The 17,816-nt window shown below is 35.2% G+C and overlaps 1 protein-coding gene across 12 annotated transcripts in view; it reads right to left on the bottom strand.

Annotated features, from left to right (window-relative positions):
* Positions 1-17,816, bottom strand: part of L3MBTL3 (L3MBTL histone methyl-lysine binding protein 3) — a 75,665-nt gene that overhangs the window by 3,074 nt on the left and 54,775 nt on the right. For all 12 annotated transcript variants that reach the window (XM_048938132.1, XM_048938137.1, XM_048938134.1 and 9 more), the window contains 6 exons: positions 14,913-15,015; positions 8,991-9,137; positions 7,435-7,599; positions 4,558-4,646; positions 2,143-2,306; positions 1,052-1,114 (listed from right to left, as the gene is read on the bottom strand). In XM_048938132.1, coding sequence (XP_048794089.1) covers positions 1,052-1,114; positions 2,143-2,306; positions 4,558-4,646; positions 7,435-7,599; positions 8,991-9,137; positions 14,913-15,015 — 731 coding nt within the window. The remainder of the gene's footprint in view (positions 1-1,051; positions 1,115-2,142; positions 2,307-4,557; positions 4,647-7,434; positions 7,600-8,990; positions 9,138-14,912; positions 15,016-17,816) is intronic.

The raw sequence follows: 17,816 nt of genomic DNA, 5'->3' as shown, positions 1-17,816 counted from the left end.
AGCCAGTCCACTCTGGTTGGCATCACTGGCAGATAATGGTCCTGGAGAGACAAATGGAGTTTAACCCTTAGAGGGGGCAACCATTTTCTTACACCTCTGAAAACAAAAGTATTTAGGATTTATCCATCTCTGTGGCACTTCCCATCTGTTGATTCAATCAGCAGTGTACCAGATGTTACTGATTTTTAAACTTCTTGGAAGGTCCTCCTAAGTGACACAAGATGAATTAAGCCTGCATAGCTGCATAGATAGATTTGCATAGATATCTGCATAGATACAATTGTAAAATGCCTAAAACCTAAACAAGAGCAAAATGCCCAGAGATGCAACTTGTCAGTCCTTAGATATGAAACTATAATTAAAATCTATATCACAGCCTGGAAACTTCTGTCACAGGAGAGGATTAGCAGAGCCATGCTCAGGAGGTGCATTTACCTTCTCAAGTTTAAGTACCTTCTCAAGTTTAAGTACCACAGTTATTCTCCACTAGCAAGGGTGGCTGACATGGGATATTACAGTATCACACTTTGCCCATTCATATGGCCTGGTGGGCATAAGCACCTGAACTATTCGCACTGTGATCAATTAGCCTTTTTGGAATGAAGAAGTACTAGGCGTAACAAACCTCTGAGAGGAAACACAAAAGCCAATACAGATTATAAAGGCCTACTGTACTGAAAAGCCCTCGCACTTGCTAATGATAACTATGGTATAACTATCTCAGATTCCAGAAATTCACACCTGGCATGCTCACAAAGTAAGTACACACTCCTTTTAACCTAGTTAGAAGCATTCAAATCACATTCATAAACTGGCTATGTCAGGAGGAAGAGCTTAAGTGTGATCAGATAAGACCTGTTCGACCTAGCTAGTTTATCTTCTTTCTTCTCACCCTACTAGCTGCAAAACAGCCTGACAGTCCATATACTTGCTTCTGATTTCAAACATGAAATTCATCCAAACACTTCTTATGTGTCTTTACTGATAAAATAAAATCAATCTTTCCATTAAGTGTTTTATTCTGTAATTTTTTCAACTAAAATGTACCCACCTCATCTTTAAATACCTTGCCATGCTCTTCACATCCTGGTAAACTCCGTATAAATTCAGAGACCTGCCACAAAGAATAAAATGACAGATTTAGTAAGGCTAGTGTTTTCTCAAAATAATCTTAAATGCTTACAAGCATTAAAGCAATGGTTTTTAGCTGTTTTTGCATCCTCAGTTTAAGTCTTCCACATTCTGTCAATGCATGGAATCACAGAGCTGTACATGTAAGGAGAGGGATTAGCAAGCTGGAGCACACATCACTATTGTGCACAGGACATCTAAGACTGGAATATAGATACTCCCTCAAAATCACTCAGTTATTCTACCAGGAAGATCCAGAATTGTGAGTCTTCTCTTACTGGTTCTCTTTCCACAAACAAAATTAGCTAATGCCTTCTGTCTTCTTCTCTCTTTACAGCAGAAGGATTAGCAAATCCTTGATCAAATTTCAATTTTCTTTTTTCTCTGGTTAGAGGAGACCCAACTGTTTCATCTGCAGAAAGTTGCTTCACTTACAGCCATCTCTGAAAATAAAGCAGGGACTAGACCTTCTCCGCCCAAGCATGACTACACACCTGAACAGTGGCAGGGCTCTGACCATCAAAATACTATCAGTCTTCGCACTACACTCTAACTTTCTAGAACAGTGTGTCATATCCAAACTATGTATAGGGAATAGTCCTCAGTCCAAGCTGACCAGTATACTCTTCCACAAAATGTTTGTGATGCTGCTAGATGTCATCAGTGTAGACCTCGAGCACCTGCTGGGCCATACTTACGTAGCACTTTTCTTTCCCTCTCTAAACTCGGTGAATATACACGTAGATTTACTTGTTTATATATACATACACATTTATCTGTGTATCTCTATGCATGCATACACCTATATCTATACATATACAAAATGAATATTCACTGCTTTCAGGACTAGATGGCAGCTGAATGGGCATTTTGTGGATCTGCTGGTCTAGCTGACTCTAATCTTCAAGTACTAAGTCATCATTTGCAATTTATTAGGTTAATGTGTAGCTCTGAATCAACCAAGAATTTGAAGATGTTGGCAGTGAGACAACAGATACAAGGAAAACCTACCTCGTCTGTACTCCACTTAGAAACTTTACTGGCTGGGATCCCAGCTACACTTGGCAGGAGCTTGCTTTGCTGTTCCCAGCGCAAGGGTAGGCCGGGGATTTGCAGCTTTGATGACACAACAACTGGTTGAGACAGAAACCTCTGGGTATTGGGTTCTTCCACAACTTCAACAAGAGAAAGTAGTAAATAAGCATTAAATCCCTTGATCACTAATGAGATCAGTCACAGTAAAATTGTATTCATTTCTATTAATATATACAGCCCTTCGTAACGAGGCTGTACAGTTTTGCTTACACCAGAATTAGAAAAGTACCATAAGACTTCTTCCAGCATGATTGTGATTATATTTGTTCTATATAAACATAACTATTTTTACAAGGGAAAAAGTTCTTTCAATACAACATAATGCTATGCCAACACAACTGTTGGCCTATCATACCATAGGTCACATAATTTTAAATATTTTGATACAATAAATAACACCCACTTATAACATTTATACAGTACTATTTGAACTAACTTAATGCCAAGGCTGAGCTGTAAAACTTCATCAAAACCAGCACTGCAGTGCTATAAAATTCCAAGTGAATCAGATGAACAGCTCCAGCCCACACATTTATGTCTCATCCACAATAAAAAGTTTTTCAGTCCTCCTGAGGAAAAGCACCCACAAGTGTCTGCAAATTCCCTGCTCCCAGTTTAACTGAATGTTTTATTTAGAAAATAGCATTTAACTGCTCCGTGATTCTATGTTTTTTTTTGCAAGGTCATCTCCCTTTTTATATCACTTATCCATCATGGAAGGAAGGACGATCCCACCCCACTCGCCTCAAAGGTAATGTGCAGGTGGGAGAGTAGCTTCAGCCAAAAACTGCTTGTTGCTGCTGCTGTCTGGAGAGCAGCAGCAGTTGCAGATGTGCGTAGGAGGAAGGAGTGATGTCAAACTACATAAGACATCTATGTTTATTTAGATCCATTGCAAATGCAAAAGCAACATCTGCTATGAACTCAGGACAGAATGCCTCCGAGCTGCTGAATAAAACTGTGGAAAAACTCTGGGATTCATTTCTGAATGAAACAATCAACAACAAATCAATATCTAGTACTCCTTAGTAGCAATCATTCATACAATCAGAAATCTCTATACTATTCTTGTTTGGATTGCTCACTTCTGTTATGGCTCCATTCTATCTCTGTTCCAGGAAGCTGCTCTTATTCACAGATATCTGCATTCTTACTGTTCTAACTTTCATAGATTGGTGGCCAACAGCTAGGACACAAACTGCTATTACAGATTTCTGCCAGCACAGTATGATTGGTTTGGAATATATAATTTATCCCACATAGGAGGTTATTACATTAGTGTTTTAGGTCAGGCTAGGAGCACCTATTTGAAATAAAACTCCCCACCTACTGCTCTTTGGTTATAGCTTGAAACAGGCATTAAACATGTATACAGAAAGAAGACAAAGAATCACTTTGTTAAACAGGGATTAGAGGAAGTGTTCCAGCTTTTACAAATCAAATACAGGACCCTTCACAGAAAAGCATCCTAACTAGTAAGCAAAGCTTGTTGGTGAAATTTTACTCAAACAGTCCTTTCTGACAAAATCAAAATGCTCTATAAAGTTTTATATGTAACTAGAAAATAGGATAACAAAAATCACGTCCATGTTGGAAGAGATCTCTAGAAACCTTATGATGTTCAGTTGAGAACAAACCATTAGACTAGGCTATTAAGGATCTTGCCAAACTAAGTTTTTTTTCTGGGCATCCTATTTCAGTTTTTCTCAGAGTGAGAAATTCTTTCTTATACCCAGACAGAATTTCCTCTGAAGCAACTTATGAGCATGCCTCTTACTCTACCACCATGCACCACCACCTAATGTCTTGGTGGTCCTCAACTGGACAGTCTCCAGTTTTTTAACAAAGTAAAGATCTTAGCCTTCCCTCTTTAACTTACATGAAAAACACCCATTCTGCACGAGTTGCTAGAAAGTCAACTGCACAACAGACTGAGATGGAACTTAATAGGTCACCTAAACACTAAGTTATAATTGCAATGTATAACTCTGCATCTTCAACTTCTTCCCAGTACATTTTTGAAGCAATAAATGAACCATTCAGACTGACTTAATTATCTATTTGTAAAAGTCAGTGAAAGGAAACATTTTATGTCAGCATTCAGTTTGCACTCATCTTTACAACTGCAATAAAGTTCCTAAGAAACCCTCTGATGATTATAAGGTAAACACAACACTGGAAGTGCTACTGTCAAAAAAATAACCAACTGGATACAAATAGCAAATGTAAAAAGTAAGTTGCAATGCAGTTGCATGAAGAATTACAAGAAATGTCACACTTCTTTAGTTCTGCAGATTTTAATATCAAATGAAAGAAGCATTGACAAGTTACCTTTAATTTCATTTGAAATGAGCAGGTTATTTCCTGTCTCTTTTTCTTCACACTCTTTGTTCTTTACAGAGTCCTTTGTCTGCAGTCCTCTGACAAAAATAAGACGTACATTTTTATTAATACATCATAAAAATCACTAAGCATGATGATATTGCTTGCTAACAATGTTAGATCATTACTAACACTGCAAGATTTTCACACAAAGGATGTTGTATCATCATAAAATTAAAAAAGAGGATCTAATTTCTGACTTACACAGATGGCAACACTAATGCCTACTGACATTAATTTTGCAATTAAGGCTCAAGGGTAGTATAAACTAAAATTACATAAACCAGATCAATATATTTTTCTTTATAATTGAAACTGAAAAATTGCTATGCAAATGAAAGTAATAGATGTGCCCACGGCAGAAGATGGATAGACTGAAAGACATATATACAGCTGAATCTCCTATAAAGCCTTACTGGTTATCCAGGCCACTTTCATGAGTTGTCTTAAACATTATCTATTTATTTTTCTCAACTCAACGATCATCTCTGTTCCACCTCCTGTACTGTACTGACATATCACTGTGCAGCTGTTAATGACCCCACTGAAAATATTTTACTTTTTAGTTTTTGCTTTACTTCTTACTGAGTGGTTTTTATAGAATCACTCTTTGCTTGGTAACTCTGGCTGAACCCTCAGCTTTGCCAACCCAAACATTTGCAAAGAGGGACATTTATTGAGAAAAATGGGGCAAGAGAAGTGAAAATAAGAGATTTTTTTTTTTGCGGGGGGGGGGGGGGGGGGGGGAGGGGAGAGGAAGGATATTTTCATTTTAAAGCCACCCATTGAGAAGTTCTTTTTCATACTCTCATGAGATATTTTCAGCCTGGCTTCTTATAGAAATGAAGACTATATGAACATGCTGACAATATGTGTGCATTCCTTCTTTCTTTCAGTAACTTGAGGACACTGGCCAATTCGTGCTAAATCATCACAGATGCAGAGCTCTCAGAGATACCAGGTACATAAGGAACATTTTGTTAAAACAGCCACCAGACTAAAAGTCCTTTAAGACTACAAGAAACCCTCTCATATGAACTCACGCTTTACTAAATAACAGAGAATCAATCAAGAACATCTTCACCAGTGTTCCACTGATAAAAAGCCAAACTAGAGCTAACATCCTGTTAGCCATCAAGATTTGTTAACCTCAAAACACAAAACCACAGAAGAAACAGATCTGTTTATCATAGAATGACAGAATAGCTTGGATTGGAAGGGACTTAATGATCATGCAATTCCAACTCTCTGCTATAGACAGAGTTGCCACACACTACATTAGGCTGCATGATTTAATTCCACTTTAATTCCATTGCTTACATTTATATCTGTTAAAAGCTAAGAGAGAAAGAAAGAGGAACTAGAAATTAGCTGAACATGACTTGGTTTACAGCAAAACAAATCTCATGGTTTGTTGTGTATGTGGTTGGTTCCTCAATCAAATACTTCTATGAAACATGACATTACCTGGAACATAAAGACATATATGATTGTACTGAAGACAAACATAATTAAATCCATACAGTGAGCTCAGGTGCAGAACAGCACAAAAGTAGGCATATCTGTCTTCAATAATGCATATGTACTTTGAATAAACACCTGAAAATATCCTCTGGGTATTGTAATAACCAGATGCTCAATATTTAATAACTCTAGTAGTTCAAATATACCTAAAGCTGTGAATATCATTTCTCATACCTGTTTAAAAGTAAGCTTAGTCAACTTAAAGTTCTCCCTGGCTACGCTGGATATAAAGAATGTGGAAAACTAGATGATAAAATGCAGAGAGTCATCAGTGCATTCAAACACTTCAAACAACTCAAAAAGCCTCTGGGCAGTTCAAACTTGGCACAAAGCTGTTATTTTCTGAATGAAAATCAGAGAACTGATAGCACATGTGTCTGCTATTTTATGGCTTCATAAATACAACACCCTCTAAAAAAAAAAAAAAAAGACCATATACATTGTTCTTCAATTAATTTATAGATATTCAGTAAAGTCAATGGTTATTTCCAGAAGAAAAAGAAAGGAATTTACTATAAATATGATTGAAATGCCGAACAACAACTAACACAAACTACACTGCTGTCATTCTGTCTTTTCTTGCTGTTCAGATTCAATGGAGTTTGACTAACTAAAGCTATTTATTTGTGATAAACTTATATTAACACTGTTCGATGCTCCTAATAGATCTTTTCCCAAAGATGGTAGAAATAATGTGAAGGAATGTTCTCAAGAAAAATTGACAGCAAAGAATAGTAATAAAAGTTTAACCTTGTATTATTGCAGGACCTTTTGTCTTAAAGGAAAGTGTGAATACTAGTTCAGGAAAGAAAAATAAAATAATGTGCTGATGCTGTAACTAAATTATTCCTTAGAAAAGGAATGCTGTTGTCTCACATATTTCCCCAAAGAAGTGTATTAGATTTTCAGTATCAAAGATAGCCTCTCTCTATTTATATATATATATATATAATGACATATAATATCATAAATATTATTTTCCAATGTACTATCTCATGTCATTCTTTGTCAAAAAAAGACTCTAAGCATAAGAGTTAAGAGATTACCTTCAGTAATTTCTCTGACTTGTAGTACTTTTCCTATCCTTTCTGATATGTATTACTTATTTCTTAAATAAATCGTGACACGCCATTCCTTTCTGGTTCTACAAAGACTATTATGCTCTTCCAATATGAAGAACTTTCTTCTTCCTCCCCACTGCTTCCAAGAGTTTCACAGATAAACCTCTGTACTGCATTTACAGTAAGCTGCATTTTAAATAGTCTCTAAACAACCCATACTTTGAAAGGAACTGATAGTTACCCAGGTGGCTTCTTTTCTTTCACATCACATAACTGGGGCTTCTTGCAAGGAGATGCACTTTTTCTGTCTTCCTGCTTAGTTGTTTCTGATACAGTTTTCCCAGATGATCGATTATGAGATACAGATTTTGTGCCTATGTGACCAGGGCTCGGGCATTTTCTGTCACTGTTTAGAATAAGTTAACAAAATGTTTTAAAAAGAAAGAAGTTGAGTTGTTGTTCATTTTATTTTCTTTATGGATAAAGAATCATCAGTGTAATTGAAAAAAATAAGGTTGTGGGGTTTTTGTTTTTGTTTTTAGAAGAATACACAGAAGTTTCTCACTTGCATCAACAGGATAGTAGACGTAGGACTTTCAAAAAAATCACAAAACTTTAAATTACAAAGCATTTCTTATTAAAGGTAAAACTTGCTTACAATTCAACAGCATTACTGTTGAATCTGCCTAATGTTATTTTTGATAATAAACTCTCCATTTCAAATATTTGTAACATAAGAAAAATTCAAAGTATCATATTTTCCTCCTATCCCATCTCTTACAATACACAGCTACGCACTTAGGACCCTACAAATGTTATGCAATCTGTCAGCTGGGACTGTTAAAACAGAAGTGCTGAATGCTGTCCCTGTTACAGAGAAAACTGGTGAAACTGTCAGTGGCTTCACTGGGACCAAATTCAGGCTAGCTGCCAGAAGGTAATGAGGGTTAGTTCAGATTTCTACAATTTTAGACGTTCTAGAACAATTGAACCCAACAGTGCTCAGTGACAGCTGAATATGTTGTTTTTAATGCATGTAGCTGAAACCAACTCCAAGAATCTCATTTGAAATACCATTGAAAATACTTGGTCATAACAGAGGAAAATGGAAGGAATCTTCAGGATAAACATTCACATTTTCACGTTTACTTTAATGTAGCCCTTGAAAAGAATGGAAAGCCTCTCTTGTCCATTCCTTCTTAAACTCTCTGTGCATCTCCCTAACGCAAAATGAGCACAGGAGTTTGTGTTCACAATTTCTGTTAGAAAATTCTCATCTGAAAAGTCTCTTGGCATCACATTCATTTGTGTTTTCACAGTACTCATTCAAGAAGCTTCAGCTATGGAGTTATGCATCATTCTTGCAAAACTCACACCCAGTAATTCGATTCCCCACTCCAACAATAATGGCAGAATTTATAGTGGTTATTCAAAGAGTAACATTAATTTACATCCATGTCAGTAAGGCCACCCCAGCAAATAGAAGAAACCCAAATAAATCATTTTCTTTAACAGGCAAACAACCCATCTTAAATTCCAGCTAACCACCTAGTAGCTTACATAGTTAAACTGAATGTGAAACTGAAATGTTATTAAATCACACATAGTAGAATCAGTATTAGTAGTGATCTTTTCAGTCAGCACTGATGAAACCATTCCTTTCCTATAAATGAAAATGCAGATAAATAGACAGGTTTTCCCGAAACTATCCAGATATTACACAACTACAAATCATGCTACACAACACTGAAATAAAGCACCACAGCTAGTCATAGGCATGGGTCCAATCAGAATTACTTGATTATAGGAGAGGGGGATCTTTCCCTTGCTTCCACTCTTCTGTTTCTGGGGACATGATTGGCTGCAGGCAACTCCCCACTGAGCCGATCAGGTAGGAGGCTTTCTTTGTTCAAGTTCATCTCAGAGTATGGGCAGCTGACTGCACTAGAAGGCAAAAAAGAGAAATGCTTCCTTAATTTCATTCACTTTGCAGACTTCAACTTAGTTCAATTGAAATGACATTTGAGACCAATTTTGTAGAAGCGGATGGAATCAATTTACATAGAGAAGATTAGAAAAAATGCAAGTAGTCAGACATTAAAATATTAATAAATATACTGATTAAAAACGGCAACCTGAATACTTTTCATATTTCATTTCTACAGCAACTTATGGAATACAAATTATATTAATTTATATTACAGCATACATTCTGGAAAATTGCTTGATGAACGTTTAGACTGCTCACAAAGCTTTCATGGCATTTTACACATAATATAGAAGATGCCTCTGACTATATTCTTCTTACTCCAGATAACACAATCACATTTCTACGGCTATGCAAAAGAGTGCAAACATGCACTCTTTGCAAACTATGCAAAACAATGCAAAACACACCAGACTGAACTAAGATTTTATCTACAGAATGTCCAACTGGTTTTCAGTCAACATACTCGCAGGTATAACATCCTAATACATAATATACACTGAGGTATACTTCAGAAACAATATATCAAATTCTGAAAGGTATATATATATATGTCATGACAGTGAACAACAAAAAGCCCAGCCTTCAAATATCTTTAAGATAAACATGCTTTATTTTTGGTTAGCTGGCTAACTATGCTAACTATAAAATTATGCTTTCCTGCCTATCTATTATTGTAAGAACCTCTGTAATGCTAAAATGTAAAAAATACAAAACCTACATTCTAGGTTTTTGCTTATTTTTATCTGAGGGTTGGTGTCTGCCCGACACCTTAAAAAAACTAAAAACAATGAACTAAAGGATGAGGTAGAAAAGAGGAGGACTAGGGAAAGTTGGTCAGTATTCTTAATTCTCTATACTACTGCATGTATTACAATTACATCTTTTTTGACTTTCAAACGAAGTATAAGCTGAAAAATATAGGTTTTTATTTGGCAAACGGTTTTATGGAGCCAATACAAATGGGATTTATATACTATGACAAACCCATACCACTGTGATAATATACAGTTATCAGAAACTTGGGAATATACTGGTCAATCTCAGTTCTGCCACTCTGATAAAATAAAGCATGTAATGTTCTTTCAACTTCCAACATCCCCCACAGGGATGTTTTAAGCATCTTTAAGGAGTATCTCAAGGAACCACTAAACACAAGCACATAGCTATTTAACTTCAGCTACGTATTATTATTATTATTATTACATAGACTTTACATCACAATGAAGTCTGACAGTACAATTTCATTTCTAGTAGATCTTCTGATTGCCAAAATCAGTAGTATGTTTTAAATTAAAAGGTAGCAGGAGTCTTGAAATTCAGTTTTCCATTGGAACTTGCTTGTTTTGCTTTTTTCCCTTAGAATTTTCTTCAAAAACAGAAGCTGAAGAACAATCTCAGTCAACAACAGTTATAATATTAATGAAATTTTACAGCATTAAATTCAGATGAGTTTTTCTTCATAATTAATCATTTGAATTGCTACATCAGGTTAAAAAAAATCCATGACAGTCCTTTGATGTTTCTATTACTTGGAGCAACAAAACAAATGCTCATGATTTCCTCTGTCAGCTTTGTTGCAACAAAACACAGCACGAATGAGCACAGTCAGTATGAACTAGGTGGCTTTAGATCAATCAGTCCTGAATCTCAGTGCCTCCAGCCTTCAGTACAGTTGAGCTTGTATACTACAAAGACTAAAAAATTAATCTTATTATTCACGCATAAAGAAGTATTTGATGTATACATTACTAAGTTCTAGAAACATCTCAAGTGCTCAGAAGTCTTGATCATCAGGTTATTTAAAAATTAAATTAGGATTCTTAACTCTTCCCTCAGTTTGAACATGGATTTTTGCTGCAGCTTTCACTTCATACCTTAACACACTGTTTAGAAAACAGCAGAAGTTCAAAACCCATTTACAATTTGATCAGATATCCTTGACCTATGGATACTGATGTCTTCCAAAAGAACAGACAGCATGGCAAGAAGTGGCAGCTTCATTTCAAATCCCTACTGTATGTTTGATGATGCCAGACATCTTCTATTGCTGCTTTACATCTTTGAAACCATGAAGATAATCTATTATCATCTGAGCTGCTTCAGTAGGCTCAACCCACGTTTCAGTAAATAAATACCCAAATGAACATCCTCCCTGCCCCCCCACAGGAAAGTAATCAGCTACCTTTCAACTCTGGAGGATTAGCACATCACAGCAATTAAGCTATCTGCTGTATATTGCAGAAAGGGAACTACTACTTTGTGAGCACTATATAAATTGAGCAAAAACCTGACATTAAAAAAAAACCTCTCTTCTTGTAGAATCAGGAATGATGAATGACGAAAAAAAAGCAAACAAAGAATGCACTGATTATTAATGAGAAGAAGCATGTATAGTGTGACCAGGTGACTGCCCAAGAAGTACAGAAAGCAGCACAGGACACTTGTGTTCTTACTTCCCACCTGTAGAACCACTATCCAAGTTATGTATCACTAGTATTTTTATGAAATAATAGCAAAACTATTCCTGAATATTGTCTTAGGATTTTATTTTTTTTTTAATCAAAGAAAAAAAATATTTTATAAGCTTTTTTGTTATTATTATTTTTAGTTAGTGATGTTTTTACTTCAGTTGACTTTATGGAAATATTTTTAACTATCCTAGTAACAAATGATACAAATGCTCTCAACAGTTTACAATGTGTTTATCATCAATGCATCCTTTTTTAGCATAAAGTTGCTTCAACAGTATATTATATATAGAGAGAGTCAACAGTAGCTTAAAACCTATTTGTCTGGGGATAACACCCTTAACATAAAAGAAAATGAAACTGGAGACAAAAGTATCAGATGAGATTTAGTTCAACAGATACTGAACAAATAGATGGAACATCCTCGTGAACTGAGGCTTCCAGTGCTTCTGCACCACAGTTTTCTGAGAACGTGGTCTTCATCACGACACATTCAGTTCACTTTCACATAACAGATGATGTCTCCAATAAAATGCTCTCCATGCTTATGTTTTGCTCCTATTGCTTCCTAAACAGTTCAGCATATTGTTTACTTCATGTCATCTTTATTTGACAGTAGGAGCAAACTTCCAGTTAACAGAAAAACTACAGTCACTAGTATGAAAATAATACCCCACAAATTTTAACTTGCGTTCTTCAGCAATGTGCACAATTTTAATTATGAACTACAAACTAATTTTTTTTCTTCTCATTCTAATTGCCTGAAAATCATGCAATTGAGAACTGTTAGCTGAAGCAAACTTGATCTTTACTCACGGAGAGTTAATATAAAACACAAATGACCTGCTTGCAACCAAATGTTTTGCATTACAGCTCAGATTTAATGAATAGATTAAACATTAGAAAGCATACAATATACAACCTAATCATAAATATGCAAGTAATCTGCATCATGCTACTGACATGCACACCAGTCTGTTTCAAGTGCCCAGCAAAACAAAACTAGATCAACTGGTGATAGATAAACAGTCCTTATTAACATCAGCTTTCAAAAAAAATAAATAAATGCTTTAGTCCCATTACATAATTAACCATCTAGGCTTTTATCTGCTTCCTAAGGAAGAAGTTCTCGTGATTTCAGAACTGTTTAGCATTTTAAATTATAATCTCTTCTGCACTCAGAAATTTATGCTGTAGACAGACATACCTCATCATGAAAAAAAAAGAGATAAGCATGGTTAAATACATTTCAGGGTTGCCAAGATAAGAGACCCAGGGTACTTAAACCTGACGTGGATAATTACAACAATTTCAAAATGCCTTTGTTATTTCAGAAGAAAAGTAATAGTACAATTGTAGAATTTTTGGGGTGACTTGGACCCTCAAATTTGCAAACACCAGATAAACAAGAAATTCATTATTTTCTTCATAAACACTCAAGATAAAAAAACCCACAAAAAACATCAACACAGAGAGCAAATTAATAAGATATTTATGATGCTAATTTATTTGCTATGAAAAAGCAAATTTATTTTACAATCAACAAAATTTCTTTGTTTATATTTTTATCTCTTAGAACTATCAGTTCATATGTAAATGACAGGATTGCTAAGACTGTAATAAAAATAAAACACAATAGATTGCCATTTCTCAGTATTCAGGATGAGTAAGTATAATAACTTTAAATAGCGTGGAAAATATAGTTATAAAAGCAAAGAATACATGAACTAACTAAACATACCTCTCTTACTCATCCTTTCCCTGAGAAACATTAGAAGTTTTAATGCCAAAATGTATTTAGAGAGAAGATCACAAATGAAGAACTTTTCTGACACATTCAAGTAAGTTTCGTCCTATTTTTTTATTTTTAAAGTTTCAGCATTGGGCTGAGAATGGTGGTTATGTTCATCTGACTATAAATAATGAGATAGCATATGTTAAGGAAAATATCCTAAATTGGACATTATTGCCTTACAATCGGACATACTAAAAAGGATTCACTCTATCAGTATATGAAACGATTTTCAGTTAAAAAGGAAGATTTTACAGCAAGAAAAAAAAAAGAGCAAGTACCTCTTAAGTACTGATAGATTATTTAAGCAGACACCATGCTAAGATCAACAAAGTCTTTCAAAAGAAAAGGCATAAAACAAACAAACAAAAACCAAACAAACAAAAAAGAAGAAAAAAAGAACATGAACAGAAAAAGACAGAAGGAAAAAAGTGAGAATAATCTGAAGCAGTGCTGATATGCCACCAAAGCCCTGTAGCCTAATTCTCATCAACAGGATACAATTCTGCCACCAAAAACATCAATCTCTTGCACTGTCTCTTGGATCATGAGCATTTGATAATATTCTTGAAAAATATAAACATATTACCAAAGAGAAATCCTCTAGTGACATTAGAGCAGAAAGCACAAAGTGACAAATGTTAGCGGATCCTTTGATTGTTCAATGGAAAGAATTCAAAGAAAAATTTTGGAAACTGATTTGTGAAAAGGCTATTTGATGCTATTTATGATATTCAATTCTCAACATATTACAGTAATTGTATTTTCTTTACTGAAATATTCAAGATTAATCTCATACTATAAAAATTTCAAAAACTGTCAAATTTTGGCTTAGTGAGTATCCCCATGTCCCTGTGTGTTCATGCATCATTCTATTCTCCCACACATCTGCTTTCTCTACGTCAGCTCTCTTACAGGAGAGCCTGAGAGATTCACATTTTTTGTATTACACTTAAGTGCTCAAAAAAATGATCTTTAGAAACACTCAGTATAAACACTCAGGCTGTAATTTGGGAATGTATGAATCAGAATTTTCATTTTGGTATTTTTTTCAAGCCAACAAGCAAATTTTTGCCCCTGCTGAGCAAAACAAAACATTCAAGTGATAAAAAACATTAGTGACCTGGTTTCAAAAGGATCAAAAGTTACTGCTTTATACAAATTTGTCTATAACCTTTTGCAAATCAAACAGCAAGGCACAGAATCTTCATAGGAAAATCTGGATTAGCAGAATCTATCAATAGTGACAAAAATGATGTTTGAGAAATCTCATCTGGTGAAATGAAGTCACAGATTGCTAATGTTTATTTCAGTATGCTTACCATGGCAACTGAAATAATTTCATATTTCATTTTACAAAGTTTAGGGTTTTTTCTCCAGACAGGATACGTTTTCTTGTGAACAACAATTAAAAAAAATGCATGCAGACATTACTAAATTGAAAAAAAAGTCATTTTCACTGAACATACCTATGATGGCCAATATGTCTTGCTCTTTTAACATTCCCAACTCCTTTACATCCTGCTGTGGGACATCCTCCATGCTCCAAAGCTTCCACTAACTCCAAGGGACCTGTATGTCAGAAAAATTACATACAACATACATAATTTTAACGTACTTTTAAATACATTTTGCAAAAGCAAGACGGAGAGTCAAACGATCTCTTCCAATGGAGAAATAAAACTACTCTGAGTAAATCTCTACTGAAGGGCTACATCTATATAAACAATGCAAATCCTAGAGGAACTGTAAGACTTCTAACCTGTCTCCCATTAAATAACTGTAAGTAGACACAAGTAGTTTTGCAAGAGCACATTCAAAATAAGTTACCCTGTTGTTCCTAAAGAAAGAAATCTGTTAATAATGGGTACTGATCTCTGTTTTTAGCTTAAATTTTCCAGTAAACAAAAGGTGAAAACAAGGCTGAAAATAATACTAAAAGTATTATCAATTGTCATCTGAGAAAAGAGACAAAAAACCTCCTCACTGCAGTCTTCCTTCAGGCAGTTGTAGAGAGCTATGAGGTCTGCTCTTGAGCTCATCTTTTTCAGACTAAACAACCCCAATTCCTTCAGTCATTCCTCATAACTCCTGTTTTCTAGACCCTTCACTTGCTTAATTGCTCTTTGCAAACATTCCAGCAACTCAATGCATCTCCTTTAGTGAGGGGCCCAAAACAGAACACAGTATTTGAAGTGTGGTCTCACCAGTGAGAGTGCAAGTGGACAATCACTTCCCAAGTCCTGCTGGCCACACCATATCTGAGGCAGGCCAGGCTACCATTGGCCTCAGGTTCTTCCATGAGAACACATACTAAGTGACCAGTAACAGTTCAGGAGGCAAACAAAATAGAAGGAGTTACAATGAAAATAACTACAGAACAAGACAGGACATCATTATTCTACTTAAATATTGCCTGTTCTTCTGGTCACTTTATCTTAGTACAACAGAACTGAAATCTTTTTGTCTGTTTCGACCTACTCTCAACCCAGGTATGAAATAGCGCTCTTATGAGGAATGACTAAGTTAGGTAGGACACTTCAAATTGGAAACAAATTAGATAAGCAAGAAAATTATGCAAAACTGGGTAGGTTTAGACAACCAAGCTGCTCCACAGGGAGGTGGTTGAGTCACCATCCCTGGATGTGTTTAAAAACTGTTTGGATGCGGTGCTCAAGGACATGATTTAGCAGTGGGGTGTTAGAGTTAGGGTAGTATGGTTTGGTTGCGGTTGGAATTGATGATCTTTCAGGTCTTTTCCAACCTGAGCAATTGTATGATTCTTCTATGATCTACTGATGTTCAAAAGCAATTTATCCATTTCTGTTTGCACATGAATATTGCAGGGAACCTCATCTTCTACAAGGATCTTCTTTAGGATGAGGCCTACCAAGCCAGCCTGTCGCCAGATACTCAAGAAAATTGATCCAGTAACTTGACCACCAAAATACTTCCTCGTACAGTTCAGTATTTCTTCCATATTTCTTCCTAAAACTTCAATGGCAATAAAAAAGTTCTTCCTATAATTCATAAGTAATTCAGTCAGAAAAGATAAAACCTAGGTTAAAGCAAAAAAACCCAAAAAGCTCTGTTTTTGTTGTTTTTTTTAAAAAGAGAATCAGCATGGTATGAACATTTCCTAATTTGCCTCTATCCACTGGTAACATGCACAACCTAGGAAAAGAAAACACGTCCAAAACCACAGAAAAACTTACTGAAATAAATAAAAATATCTAAATATAAAATATTTTCTTCTCTGTTCCGAGGAGTATCTACACTTGTGTAAACCCTTGAATAAGCAGCTCAGTTTCCCCTCAAATAAGTAAAAAAAAGAATTGAATTTTCCAGTAAAGAGTCAGTTAAGCTCAAAAATAAAATAAAATGTAATTGGAAGTATATGCTAGAAGCAAAACAAACCAGTACACTGATGCTATGCTTTTGCACAAACTAGCTCCCTAACAAATGCTTTCCTTTCACATAATAAATTGAAACTCTAACAATGCCATTTTAAAAAGCTGCGTCTGTGTAAGAAAGCTGCTGCGTCACTGTGAAGTGATATTAAAATCAATACCAACACGTGGTTCCTAATTCCCTAACTAGTACCAGAAAGTTCATAATCCATCATGGTGACTTCACTATACCTTAAGATAAAACACTCTGACTCTCATAAAGCTGTTATGATGACTGCTATAGGCTAATATTGGTAGCATAGCACAGCACTCACACAAAGCTCCTGCTATTAAAGACAGATATGTGGACCATACCATTAGACAGGAATGTCTTATTGTACTATTCAGTAATCACACTACTTTAATCGTATTCCTACAGAGAATTAATATTTTTCAATTTAAAGAACAGTTACTTTTCCTTCTGTCATATGGTCCATTTTCCTTCTTCTATCTAAACTTACATAAAAATATCATTACCTCCCATCACACACTAGAAAAAATGAACAGTGGTTCCTACATGAACAAATAGAGGAGATGATGTCCTGTATGTAAAGGTTATTTGCAGTTTTATTTCTTTAAACACCTCCACCAAAATGAAGTTATATATTTTGCACTCCCAGCTAGGTTAAAATATATATATTTTTTCAATCACTGGTAAAAGAAATGTCACAACCTTATTCATTTTTTTTTTTTCTGTATGATATATTTTCTATTTATGTAGCTAAATACTTTTTCCCACTGGACTCATCCTTCATTCAGAACACAGGATGCACATCTCAATTTAAGAAGCAGATATGCAGCATCTTATTTTACTCTCATTATTCACTTTGTGCTTTGCTACTTACGGCATTCTATTCAGATTCTGCTTTGAAGGCAGAACAATTAACTTCCTAACAGGCAGTCATCATTGCACCACTGGAATGC

Source organism: Lagopus muta, chromosome 2 (genome assembly GCF_023343835.1).
Source record: "Lagopus muta isolate bLagMut1 chromosome 2, bLagMut1 primary, whole genome shotgun sequence".
Classification (NCBI taxonomy): domain Eukaryota; kingdom Metazoa; phylum Chordata; class Aves; order Galliformes; family Phasianidae; genus Lagopus; species Lagopus muta.
Note: the sequence above shows the minus strand (reverse complement) of the source record. Positions and strands in the feature narration are given on the sequence as shown.